Source organism: Mobula birostris, chromosome 12 (assembly GCF_030028105.1).
Source record: "Mobula birostris isolate sMobBir1 chromosome 12, sMobBir1.hap1, whole genome shotgun sequence".
Lineage (NCBI taxonomy): Eukaryota > Metazoa > Chordata > Chondrichthyes > Myliobatiformes > Myliobatidae > Mobula > Mobula birostris.
Window position 1 is genome coordinate 56,065,830 of NC_092381.1, and position 13,736 is coordinate 56,079,565.

General features: G+C 41.0%; 1 protein-coding gene across 1 annotated transcript in view; it reads right to left on the reverse strand.

The window, feature by feature from the left end:
• cyp4t8 (cytochrome P450, family 4, subfamily T, polypeptide 8) overlaps positions 1-13,736 on the reverse strand; it is an 81,907-nt gene that overhangs the window by 15,689 nt on the left and 52,482 nt on the right. The window contains exon 8 of the mRNA XM_072274683.1: positions 5,709-5,899. Within this exon, the coding sequence (XP_072130784.1) occupies positions 5,709-5,899 (191 nt within the window). The remainder of the gene's footprint in view (positions 1-5,708; positions 5,900-13,736) is intronic.

Here is a 13,736-nt window from a genome sequence, read left to right on the forward strand (position 1 = left end):
CTCAGGGTTGTATACCACATCCAGGCACATACTCTGATAATAAATGTACTTTAAATCTTTGAATCCAATCCCTCCTGAGAGCTTTGTACTTCTGTTTAGGAGGCCAATGTTTTTCAGGGATGGTTAAACCAAAAAGAATACTCCCTCAATGCCAATGTTAGCTCTGCAGGTTTACAAGAGGTTGAATTTCCCCTAGGTGACTCTTCTGGTATTTTTCATCCAACTCTAATCAAAGAGAACATGCACTGAGTGCTTCTTTTCTTCATGTAGTAGCTTAAACTTGAAATCTGCCACTGTTCAATATCAAATGTAACATTAGATTAACCTGTGATTTATTAATTTATCCCTTTCTAACACCTCACAGTATTTTTAAAAATTTTATCTAAACAGAAAACATAAAAAATCCTCAATTCATCATATTTATTCAAAGTGAAGATCTATGTTATAATACAGACACTTCTTGAGCAGACAATGAGGCAGGTCTTTGGCTAAACTGAGATTATTGTGTCCTGGACCATGACATTATGTCCAGCACGCTCCTTGTTGTAATCTTCCATTCAGACCGGTGCACAGGGACTCTCCTTTTACAAATGACAACAGTACTGACAGAGCTGAGGACCTGCAACCCACCCACTGTGCCTGCTCCACGCCACCACCCGGCTCACTTGAGATCAAATCTGTTGATCAGATTAATGTGAATGTCTTCAATGTTTGCAATCACTCAAGACACGTCATAAACTAATGTTTAAACATTTAAAAAAAATTTAATATGTTTTATGTTTAGAAAGATTCATACATTGAAAAACAAGAAATTTAAACTAAAGTAATTAAAATCAAATTTAAAATAAACCTTCCTCAACGTTCTCTCAGCAGCCTACTTCGCCCATTGACATTCAGTGAGCTCACTGTACACATGCCAGGTTAACCTGGTGTGGTGGGAAAATTTATAGAAGCTCGTGTAGCCTATTGGACAGCACAGGAGTTCCAGGAATCAGAGTGGCACAGCATATAAGTGGGCCCTTTGGCCCTCTTCATCCATGCCAACCACGATGCCTATCTGGCTAATCCCATTTGCTCGCATTAGATCTCTGTCCTTCTACTGCCTTATCTAAGTTCCTGTCCAAATGCTTTTTAAATGTGATTGGATCTGCCTCCACCACTTCTTCTGGCAGCTCCTTCCTTATAACCATGGCTCTCTGAGTAAAAATCTGCCTCTCGGATCTCCTTTAAATTTTCCCCTCATCTTAAACCTGTGCCTTCTAGTTCCCCACCTCAGAGAAAGGACTGTGGTGATCCACCCTGTCTATGAACCCAATAATTTTATAAACTTTTGAAGGCAACCCCTCTTATATCCCAATACAACATTTTGATGAGTCTCTTCTGCTCTCTCTTTCTAACACCACCACATCCTTCGTGTGGTGCAGTGGCCAGAACTGTATGTGATACTCCAAGTGCAACCTGACCAATGATTTATACAGCTGTAACATGACATCCCAATTCATAATCAATGCCTTGGCCTCTGAACGCAATATGTAAAATGCCTTTCATTACCCTATCCACCTCTGTCGTGATTTTCAGGATACTATGAATACGTATCACAAGATGCCTCTTGTATGTTCACACTGTTGAGGTCCCTGCTATTTACTCTGTTAGTTAGTATCTGATATCCCAAAGTGCACAACTTAATTCCCAAAATACATTGGACTGGCACAACTTACGGGAGCAAAGGCCGTGCTGAACCTCCACTTGAAAAGTTATCCACAGATTTGTTGTGGATCTTGGCCTTGAGGGCCAGTTGTTTACATTGCAAAGGAAGATAGATAAAAAGTAAAGCCTTTTATCAAATCCCTGAAACATTTTACAGTTAATGCAAAGTTATTACCAATACTTATAACGCAGAACAGAAGAAAGAGAAGCAGGAGGTGGTCATGCAGTCCATCCAGACTCTGTTGGCCGACAGAAAGATGGGGATGACCCCTCTCTCTGGTCAACATAGTATCTTCCACTTGGCTTAAGTCAGTCTCCATCCCCCCTTTGTCTCAGACTGTGTATCACCCTGTTGATAGTTAAAGGCATCTCATCTTCGCATGAGGCTGAGGGCTAGATAGTTGGTTTAATTCTGAATATTCTTTAGTCCACTAGCAATGCAGGCGTTGGATATCTATTCTTGATTGTTCCCAAACAAACAAGCCATAGTGGCTGGTGTATAAGAAATAAGGTGGATGATCTTGTTGCACTATTACAGATGGTCAGGCATGATGTTGTGGCCACCACTGGATCGTGGCTGAAGAATGGTTGTAGTTGGGGACTGAATCCAAGGTTACATGTTTTATTGGAGGGATAGGTAGGCAGGCAGAGGGGGTGGTGTGGCTCTGCTGGTAAAGGATGGCATCAAATCAGTAGACAGGTGTGACATAGGATCAGAAGATGTTGATTCCTTGAGAGTTGAGTTAAAAAACTGCAGGTGTAAAAGGGCCCTGACGGCAGTTATATACAGGCCTCCCAACAGTAGCTAGGATGTAGACCACAGATTACAACAGGAAATAAAAAAGGCTTATGAAGAGGACAATGTTATGATAGTCATGGGAGAGTTCAACATACAGGTCAATTGGGGAAATCAGGTTGATAATGGATCTCAAGAGAGTGAGTTTGTTGAATGCCTACGAGATGGCTTTTTAAAGCAGTTTGTCATTGAGCCCACTAGGGGATCAGTAATACTGGATTGGGTGTTATGTAGTGAATCAAAGGTGGTTAGGGAGCTTAAGGTAAAGGAACCCTTAACAGAGAGTGATCACAACATGATTGAATTCAATTTGAAATTTGATAGGGAGAAAATAAAATCTGTAATATGGCAATATTTCAGTGGAGTAAAGGAAATTACAGGGGAGTTAGCCAAAGTAAATTAGAAGGAACTGCTGGCAGGGATGACAGCAAAGCAGCAATGGTGTGTGTTTCTGGGAAAAATGAGAAAGGTGCAAGATAGATGTATTCCAAAAACAAAGAAATACTCAAATAGCAAAATAGTACAAACATGGCTGACAAGGGAAATCAAAGCATAATGTAAAAACAAAAGAGAAGGCATACAATAAAGCAAAACTTAGTGAGAGGACAGAGGATTGGGAAGCTACATAGAGCAACTAAAAGATTCATTAGGAGGGAAAAGATGAAATTTGAAAGCAAGCTAGCAAACTATTTCAAAATGGAAAGTAAAAGTTTTTGTAAGTCTGTAAAAAAAGATGAGTGGATATAGGACTGCTAGAAAATGAGGCCGTAAGAATAATAACAAGGGACAAGGAGATGGCAGATGAACTAAATGAGTATTTTGCATCACTCTTCACTGTGGAAGACACTAGCGGTGTGCCAGGTGTTGAAGGGTGCAAGGGAAGAGAAGTGATTGCGGTTATTATTACAGGGGAGAAGGTGCTCAAATAGCTAAAAGACCTAAGAGTACACAAGTCACCTGGACCAGATGAACTGCACCCTAGGGATCATAGAGATGTAGTGGTAGAGATTGTGGAGGCATTAGTGATGATCTTTCAAAAATCATTGGTGTCAGAGGACTGGAAATTTGCAAATGTCACTCTATTCTTTAAGGAGGAAAGCAGCAGAAAGGAAATTATAAACCAGTTAGCCTGACCTCAGTGGTTGACAAACCTGTAGGAATTCATTGAGGAGATATCAAGTAGGATAGATAAATGGGATGCAGTGAATGTTTTGTATCTGGACTTTAAGACGACCCTTGACAAGGTGTCACACATGTGGCTGCTTGCCAAGTTAAGAGCCCATGGTATTACAGGAAAGTTACTGGCATGATTAGAGCATTGGTTGATTGGTATGAAGCAGCGAGTAGAAATTAAAGGGTCCTTGTCTGGTTGGCTGCCAGTGACAAGTGGTGTTCCACAGGGGTCGGTGTTGGGACCACTTCTTTTTATGCTGTATATCAATGATTTAGATGATGAAATAGATTACTTTCTTGCCAAGTTTGCAGATGATATGAAGATTGGAGGAGGGGCAGGTAGTTTTGAGGAAACAGGTAGGCTGCAGAAGGACTTAAGACAGATTAGGGGATCCGGCAAGGAAGTAGCAAATGAAATACAATGTTGGAGAATGTATGGTCATGCACTTTGGTAGAAGAAATAAATGTGCAGACTATTTTCCAGACTGGGATAAAATCCAAAAATCTGAGATGCAAGGAGACTTCGACGTCCTTGTGCAGAACACCCTAAAGGTTAACCTGCAGGTTCATTCAGTGGTGAAGAAGACAAATGCAATGACAGCATTCATTTCAAGAGGTCTATATGAGCAGGGATGTGATGCCGAGGCTTTATAAGGCACTGGTGAGTCCTCACTTAGAGTATTGTGAACAGTTTTGGGCTCCTCGTCTAAGAAAAGATCTGCTAGCATTGTAGAGGTTCCACAGAGGTTCACAAGGATGATTCCAGGAATGAAAGGGTTATCATATGAGGAACATTTTATAGCTCTGGGTCTGTACTCACTGGAATTTAGAAGGATGAGGGGGATCACATTGCAACCTTTTGAATGTTGAAAGGCCTAGACAGAGTAGATGTGGAAAGGATGCTTCCCATGGTGGGGGAGTCTAGGACAAGAGGGCACAGTCTAAGGACAGAGGTGCACCCATTTAAAACAGAGATGTGGAGACATTTCTTTAGCCACAGCTCTTTTATTACCACACGCAGCTCTGGAGGCCAGCTCATTTTGTGTATTTAAGGCAAGCTTGATAGATTCTTGATTGGACACAGCATCAAATGTTATGAGGAGAAGGCTAGGGAGTGGGGCTGAGGAGGGAAAAAAAGGATCAGCCACGATTAAATGTCAAAGCAGACTCAATGGGGCAAATGGCTTAATTCTACTCTTATATCTTATGGTCTTATGAAATCACATACGCTAGACTAGGTTAGGATAGCAGATTTCTTCCCTGAAAAACATTATTGAATCAGATAGGTTCTCAGAATAATTGTGTTACTATTACAAGGACTAGCAAATTGCAGGTTTATTTAATTACTTGAATTTGAATTTACAACTTCGATAGACATGTTCCTGGATCACTGCTCCACTCAGGATGCTCGTCAGGTAGCTAAGTTACTATACAGTACGTCTTCAATGCAACATGACCCGGCTTGACAATCTATTGAGTATTTTGACGTACAAAATCTATCATCCTCATTGCTAGGCATATCAAATAACTGAGCATCTGGGGCAGAGGATTCCACTGAGCATGGTACATGGCTGCCAAACTATGCTGTGCCCATCCCTTCAAATAGTGGTTTAAAAGCAAATCCATCATTCTTCATTGGATAATTTCTTTGGATAATTTTCCTACTCTTCTTCAATATAGTTCCTTTGGGTCTTTTACATAGAATAATTTGAAAGACTGTATTTTGAAATAAAATAACATAGATAAAAAGACATTGTAATGTTAAAAACATGGTATAGTTCATCTGTAGCTCTCAAAACGATTGTTTTAGAAGTACAGAATTGTTTGAACATCAATGGAATAATGTTGGTATGGTTCACAAGGGATAATATTGTACTTGAAAATACTCTTTAGCCAAACTCACTCACCATCCAATAACTGGGCGCAGGCCAAAAGAATTCCTGAAAATTCATTCTGATGTTTTTTTTGTACGACAACCTCAAAGCCTGGGCAAGTGAAGCAACAGCAGAGACAAGGTTTACATGAAACTCACCAGTTAACTTGTTTATGCTGCAAGAGGAGCTGCTGGATTTCTTCTCTACACTTTTGCTGGTGTTCTGGGTGTTGGGCCAAACAGTACAGGAGCCAAGAAATTCCACTTGCTGTTGTGTCATGGCCTTCAAACATAAAAGTGTCAACTTCTGCTCGGATTTCTTCATCAGATAGTCCTTTTCCATCTTCATCCTACAACATATTAATGGAGCCTTAAATGACCCTCAGGCTTGTTTGCAATTAGGATTTTCAAATGACATGGAACAAAAAAAATCTGATAAATGCTCTTAAGCAGTAGTTATAATTATGCTTTCCTTGAGTAGGCAACATACAGCAGTTTGGAATTGTACCAAGGAAATAGATAGATAGATATACTTTATTGATCCCGAGGGAAATTGGGTTTCTTTACAGCCGCACCAACCAAGAATACAGCATAAATATATCAATACGAAAACCACAAACAATCAAACAAGAAAATGCAAACTATGCAGATGGAAAATAAGTCCAGGACCAGTCTATTGGCTCAGGGTGTCTGACCCTCCACGGGTGGAGCTGCAAGTTCGATGGCCACAGGCAGGAACGACCTCCCATGCCGCCCAGTGTTGTATCTCGGTGGAATGTGGCTGAAGTCCAACAGTAAAAAGTTCAATATCCAGTCTACAAACATGTTCCTCGATCGTAATATGACCCGGATTGCACTATCTGCTGTTAACCAGAACAGTAAGCACCCAACTCCTTTACGGTTACCGCTGTCAGTGCACTTCCAGTCAGCCCGAGCGGTCTGGAAGCCATCCATGGAAAAGTTTTGATCGGGTATGTCTTCGTGCAGCCCCGTTCCAGTGAAACACATCACACTGCACTCCCAAAATGTTCTCTGACGCCAGGCTAGTGCTGTGAACTCGTCCATTTTACTACCCACCGAACTCCTCCTCTCCATAAGTCTCTGTTGTCTCGACCCGGTCCTCTTTCCTCGACTTTGTGATCCCCCTCTGCATCCTCTGTGTGTTTTCCTCCAGATTTCAGCAGGGGTGTCCGCCGTTCTGCTCGCTAAACCGGCCGGCATAAGCACAAGCAGCTGGTCCCTGGAATACACGATGCAACCATGCTTCTGTCCCGTGTGTTGGGATGTAACTATTTCCAGTGCTAAAAACCCAAATAAAACTCTCTCTACCAGCATGTTAGAGAGGGTGCAGCTTCAACGTGTTACCATGGGAAAAAAAATACAAAAAATAACGTAAGTTAAAAAGTAAGAAGAAAAAAGTAAGAATAGTGATCAGAACGGCTGTAACAGGCTGCGTGCACACAAATATGAATTTGTTTTGAGTTTTTCTGCAGAGGAACAGTGATGTAAAGAGACTACTCTTTAGTAGTGAACACAGTAGCAGTGAAATTTTACACCTAAAATGAAAAGAAAAATACATACTCAAAATTTTTAAATTTATCATTTGTCAATTAGGAAATATCTTTCCCAACCTGTGCTTGAGTCTTATCCTTAAGAGTAGATACACTATAACAGGATAAACTTTCGCAGAACATAGAAATCTACAGCACATTACAGGCCCATCGGCCCACAATGTTGTGCTGACCATGTAACCTACTCTAGAAACTGCTTAGAATTTCCCTATCGCATAGCCCTCCATTTTTCTAAGCTCCATGTACCTATCTAAGAGGCTTTTAAAAGACCCTATTGAATTCTCTTCCACCACCACTACCGGCACGCATTCCATGCACCCACCATTCTCTGTGTGAAAAACTTATCCCTGACATCCCCTCGGTACCTAGTTCCAAGTATCTTAAAATGATGCCTCCTCGTGTTAACCATTTTAGCCCTGGGAAAAGGTCTCTGGCTATCTACACGATCAATGCCCCTCATCATCTTATACACCTCTATCAGGTCACCTCTCGTCCTCCATCACTCCAAGGAGAAAAGCCAAATTCACTCAACCTATTCTAATAAGGTATGCCCTCCAATCTAGGCAACATCCTTGTAAATCTCCTCTGCACTCTCTCTATAGTATCCACATCCTTCCTGTAGTGAGGTGACCAGAACTGAACACAGTACTCTAAGTGGGGTCTGACCAAGGTCTTATATAGCTGTAACATTACCTCACGGCTCTTGAGCTCAGTCCCATGGTTGATGAATGCCAACGCACCATACACCTTCTGAATAACACTGTCAACCTGAGAAACAGTTTTGAGGGTCCTATGGACATGGGCCCCCAAAACCTCTCAGGTCCTCCACACTGCCAAGATAATGTTACCATTAATCTTATATTCCGTCTTCAAATTTGACCTACCAAAATGAACCACTTCACGCTTATCTGTGTTGAACTCCATCTCCCACTTTTCAGCCCAGTTCTGTATCCTATCGATGTCCTGTTGCAACCTCTGACAAACCTCCAGACTATCCACAACACCCCAACCTCTGAGTCATCAGCAAACTTACTAACGCACCCTTCTTCATCTAGGTCATTTATAAAAATCACAAAGAGGAGGGTCCCAGAACAGATCCCTGAGGTACACCACTGGTCATTGACCTCCACGCAGAATACAAACCATCTACAACCACCTTTTGCCTTCTGTGGTCAAGCCAATTCAGGATCCACAAAGCAAGGTCTCCTTGGATCCCATGCCTCCTTACTTTCTGAAGGAGCTTTGCATGGGGAACCTTATCTAATGCCTTACTGAAATGCATATACACTACATCCACTGCTCTACCTTCATCAATGTGTTTTGTTACATCTTCAAAGAATTCAATCAGGCTCATAAGGCACGACCTGCCCTTGACAAAGCCATGCTGACTATCCCTAATCAGATTATGTCTCTCCAAATACTCATAAATCCTGCCTCTCAGGATTCTCGCCAACAAATCGCCCACCGCTGAAGTCAGACTTGCTGGTCTATAATTTCCTGTGTTATCTCTACTCCTTTCTTGAACAAGGGAACAACATCCGCAACCTTCCAATCTTCTGGTACTTCTCCCATCCCTATTCATGACACAAAGATCATCGCCAGAGGCCCAGCAATCCCCTGCCTCGCCTCCCACAGTAGCCTGGGTTATATCTCGTCCGGTCCTGGTGACTTAACCAACTTGATGCTTTCCAAGAGCTGCAGCAGATCCTCTCTCTTAATGTCTATATGTTCAAGTGTTTCAGTCCGCTGTAAGTCATCCCCACAATTACCAAGGTCTTCTTCCCTGCTGAATACTGAAGCAAAGTATTCATTAAGTACCTCCGCTTCCTCCTCCGACTCAATGCACATTTCCACTATCGTACCTGAGTAGTTATATTCTCTCATGGCTCATCCTCTTGGTCTTCACATAGTTGTAGAATGTCTTGGGGTTTTCCTTAATCCTGCTCACCAAGGCCTTCTCATGGCCTCTAACAGTATCTACTTTCTTGAAACTTTTGTAAGCTTTTCTTTTCTTAACTAGATTTTCTACATCCTTTGTACACCATGGTTCTTTAACCCTACCATCCTTTCTCTGTCTCAATGGAACATACCTATGCATAACTCTATGCAAATATTTCCTGAACATTTTGCCACATTTCTGCCGTACACTTCCCTGAGAACTTCTGCTCCCAATTTATGTTCCCAAGTTCCGGCCTAATAGCATATTTCCCCCTACCCCAATTAAGTGTTTTCCCAAATTGTATGCTCCTATCCCTCTCCAGCACTATGGTGAAGGAGACAGAGTTATGGACACTACCTCCAGAATGCTCTCCCACCAACAGATCTGACACCTGACCAGGTTCATTTCCCAGTATCAGATCAAGTACAGCCTCTCCTCTAGTTGGGTTATCTACAAATGGCATCAGGAAACCTTCCTGAACACACCTAACAAACTCTACCCTATCTAAACTCCTTGCCAATTGATATTAAGAAAATTAAACTCTCCCATCACAACAACCCTATTATTATTTCGCCATTCCAGAATCTGCCTCCCTATCTGCTCCTCGATATCCTTGTTACTATTGGGGAGTTTATAAAAAAAGAACCAGTAGAGTTATTGCCCCTTTCCTGTTTCTGACTTCCACTCACACTGACTCAGTAGACCATCCCTCCATGACTTGTCCTGTCTACAAAACAACTGAGATCAGGAAAATTACTGAACCTGACAATAGTTTATTACCCAGAAACCTTTTATTAACCAACAATTTAGTATTTCATAATCTTTTGACTTTCAAAGAGTTACCTCAGTGAGTTTTAAAAATGATAAGTTGTATAGATAAATACTGATAATTAGATGATCTAACTTGGAAACTACGGACAAGAACATTATATTTCTCCCTATTGTGCATCTATGCTTATGTCATTACATGTGATAACTCACTATGTATTGGCAGAGAGACCGTCCAGAAAATATTTAAGTGCATTCCATCAATAAATGATTTCACACCTGAGTGTATGTTTTCCAAGATACAGCCACAATCCCCACTTATGCTCATTGAGGATAACAAATGATTTTTAACTGGGACTTTCAAAAGAAGGCTTAAAATTTCAAAGATCTAAGTATTTATTATCAAAGTACATATACAACCCTGAGATTCATTTTCTTGCAGATCATCAAAGTAAATACAAGAAACACAATAGAATCAATGAAAGACCACACCCAATGGGACGGACAACCAACCAACATGCAAAATAAAACAAACTGTGCAAGTACAAAAAATAACAATAAATAATTAAACAATAAATATGGAGAACATGAGATGAAGTGTCCTTGAAAGTGAGTGCATAGGTTGTGGGAACAGTTCAGTGAAGATATCCCCACTGGTTGAAAAGCTTGATGATTGATGGGTAATAACTGTTGCTGAGTCTGGTGGTGTTGGTCCTGAAGCTCTAGTACCTTCCTGATGGCAGCAGTGAGAAGAGAGCATCGCCTGGCTGGTGGGGGTCTGCTTTTGATGATGAATTCTGCTTTCCTGCAACAGCACTCCATGTCATAGTCATATTTTATTGATCCCGGGGGGAATTGGTTTTCGTTACAGTTGCACCATAAATAATAAATAGTAATAGAACCATAAATAGTTAAATAGTAATATGTAAATTATGCCAGTAAATTGTGAAATAAGTCCAGGACCAGCCTATTGGTACAGTGGCATGCAAAAGTTTGGGCACCCCAGTTCTGTTTCTGTGAATAGCTAAGCGAGTAAAAGATCAACTGATTTCCAAAAGGCATAAAGTTAAAGATGACACATCTCTTTAATATTTTCAGCAAGAAAACTTTTTTATTTCCATCTTTTACAGTTTTTAAATAACAAAAAAGGAAAAGGGCCTGAAGCAAAAGTTTGGGCACCCTGCATGGTCAGTACTTAGTAACACCCCCTTTGGCAAGTATCACAGCTTGTAAACGCTTTTTGTAGCCAGCTAACAGTCTTTCAATTCTTGTTTGGGGGATTTTTGCCCATTCTTCCTTGCAAAAGGTTTCTAGTTCTGTGAGATTCTTGGGCCGTCTTGCATGCACTGCTCTTTTGAGGTCTATCCACAGATTCTCGATGATGTTTAGGTCAGGGGACTGTGGGGGCCATGGCAAAACCTTCAGCTTGCGCCTCCTGAGGTAGTCAGTTGTGGATTTTGAGGTGTGCCTTGGTTCATTATCCTGTTGTAGAAGCCATCCTCTTTTCATCTTCGGTGTTTTTACAGACGGTGTGATGTTTGCTTCCAGAATTTGCTGGTATTTAATTGAATTCATTCTTCCCTCTACCAGTAAATGTTCCCCTTGCCACTGGCTGCAACACAAGCCCAAAGCATGATCGATCCACCCCCGTGCTTAACAGTTGGAGAGGTGTTCTTTTCATGAAATTCTGAACCCTTTTTTCTCCAAACATACCTTTGCTCATTGCAGCCAGAAAGTTCTATTCAAAAGGTTCAAAGGTACATCTAATCAAGCTTGGTGCATTTTGGAAACAGGTCCTGTGGACTGATGAAGTTAAAATAGAACTTTTAGGATCTGGCACAGAGAAGGAGTTGTGGCCAAATTTCAAAGTAACTTTATTATCACAGAAGGTATATGTTACCATATACTACCCTGAGATACATTTTCTTACAGGTATTTTAAGGTAAAAATAATTTTATGAAAAATTATATATAAGCAGACAAAAATTGACAAACAACCAATGTGCAAAAGAAGTTGTGCTGTTCTACTGTGAATGCCTGGAAGAAAAGGAATCTCAGGGTCCTATATGATGACATATACGTACCTTGATAATAAATTTTCTTTGAATTTTGAAGACAAACTGTGTGAATAAAACATAATACTGAGAACACAAGTTGAAGGAATTTTTGAAAATGAATCTTTAGGTCATAGAATCAGTTTAGGGTAGAAGTGAATGAAGTTGGCCATGCCAGTTCAGGGGCCTGGTGATTGTAGGGTAATAAATGTTCCTGAACCTAAGGTTTCTGTTCCTCCTATCTATTGATAGTAGTAAGAAGAAAGCACGGCCTGGGTGGTGGGCGTCTTTGACAATGGATGCTGCTTTTTTGTGGTGGCAATGTAAATGTACTTAGTGGTGGGGAGGGCTTTGCCACTGATAGGCTGAGCTGTATCCAGTACTTTCTGTAGCCTTTACCTTTCCTGGGCATTGGTGTTTCCATATAGACCAGTCCAGGCCATAATCATATTGAATGGCAGGGCAGGCTTGAGAAGCCAAGTGGCCCAATCCTGCTCCAATCTTTCGGCTGTAAGTAGCACAGATACTTCAAGACAGATTTGGATACCTGCACAAGCTGTCTTTGGTGTTTGTACTACTCTTTAAGCTTTAGAATGCCTCTCCAAGAGCTGACAGAATAGCAGTGCTACGGAATATGCACTTAACTATTTGTAGAAATATAGCTGTGGCACAGGAGAAAGGACTAGAGCAGGGTGGAAACTGAAGGAAGCCGTCAGAAAGTTTTGAAGAAAGCAACAGGTTCACTAGCTGTTCAGTTCATCTTGGAGCCCCTTCTATGCTGCAATGGATTTTTCTTTAAAAAAGAGGAACAGCTCACTGCCAAAGCACTTGAATTTGCACTTTAAAAGCTACTAATGTACATTTCCCTGTGTTTACATTTTTATGACTAGAGTACAGAATGCCCAAGGGCAGAATCCAGCTTCTGTGAATCTGTGGGTTTTGTTTATTTTTCTCCTCAGTTGAATGTTGGTGAAACAAGTGCCAGTGACTTGCTGGATACACGTAACTGCCCTTTGGATTACCGTAACAAATTCTGAATTTGACCCACCAGAATGACCTGCTATTTTGGATGTTAGTTACCATGCAGTCTTTGACAGCACCCAATAGCAAGGATATAAAACCAAGACAAAGGTAAGTACTGTTTGATTCAAAATTAAGAGAGAGAAATAGTTGCAGTGACAAACTTAAGATTGCTTTGTTTGACCATAGCTGAAAAGCATTTGGGTGGCCAGATGAAAGCAAAAAAAAAAGATTATATTTCAATAAATACTTGGCAGGCAGTGTCATGATGCTAAGGGGATTTAAAATAATCCAAAATAGAATTAAAAAGGTGATTAGGAAAATGTTACTCAGACCATAGGAGCAGAATTAGGCCATTTGGCCCATCGATTCTGCTCTGCCATTCAATCATGGCTGATCATTTTTTTCCCTCCTCAGCCTTATCCCTGTAACATTTGATGCCGTGTCCAATCAAGAACCTATCAAGCTTTCCCTTAAATATACTTGGCCTCCGCAGCTGCCTGTGGTAATAAATTCCACAATTTCACCACCCTCTGGTTAAAGAAATTTCTCCACATCTGTTTAAAATGGATGCCCTTCTATCCAGAGCCTGTTCCCTCTTGTCCTAGACTCCTCCACCAGAGGAAACATACTTTCCACACCTATTCTGTCTAGGCCTTTCAACATTCGAAAGGGTTCAATGAGATCGCCCCCATCCTTCTAAATTCCAATGAGTACAGACTCAGAGCTATCAACAATTCCTCATATGATAACCCTTTCATTCCTGGAATCATCCTTCTGAACCCTCTCCAATGCCAGCACATCTTTTCTTAGATGAAGGGTCCAAATTGTTCACA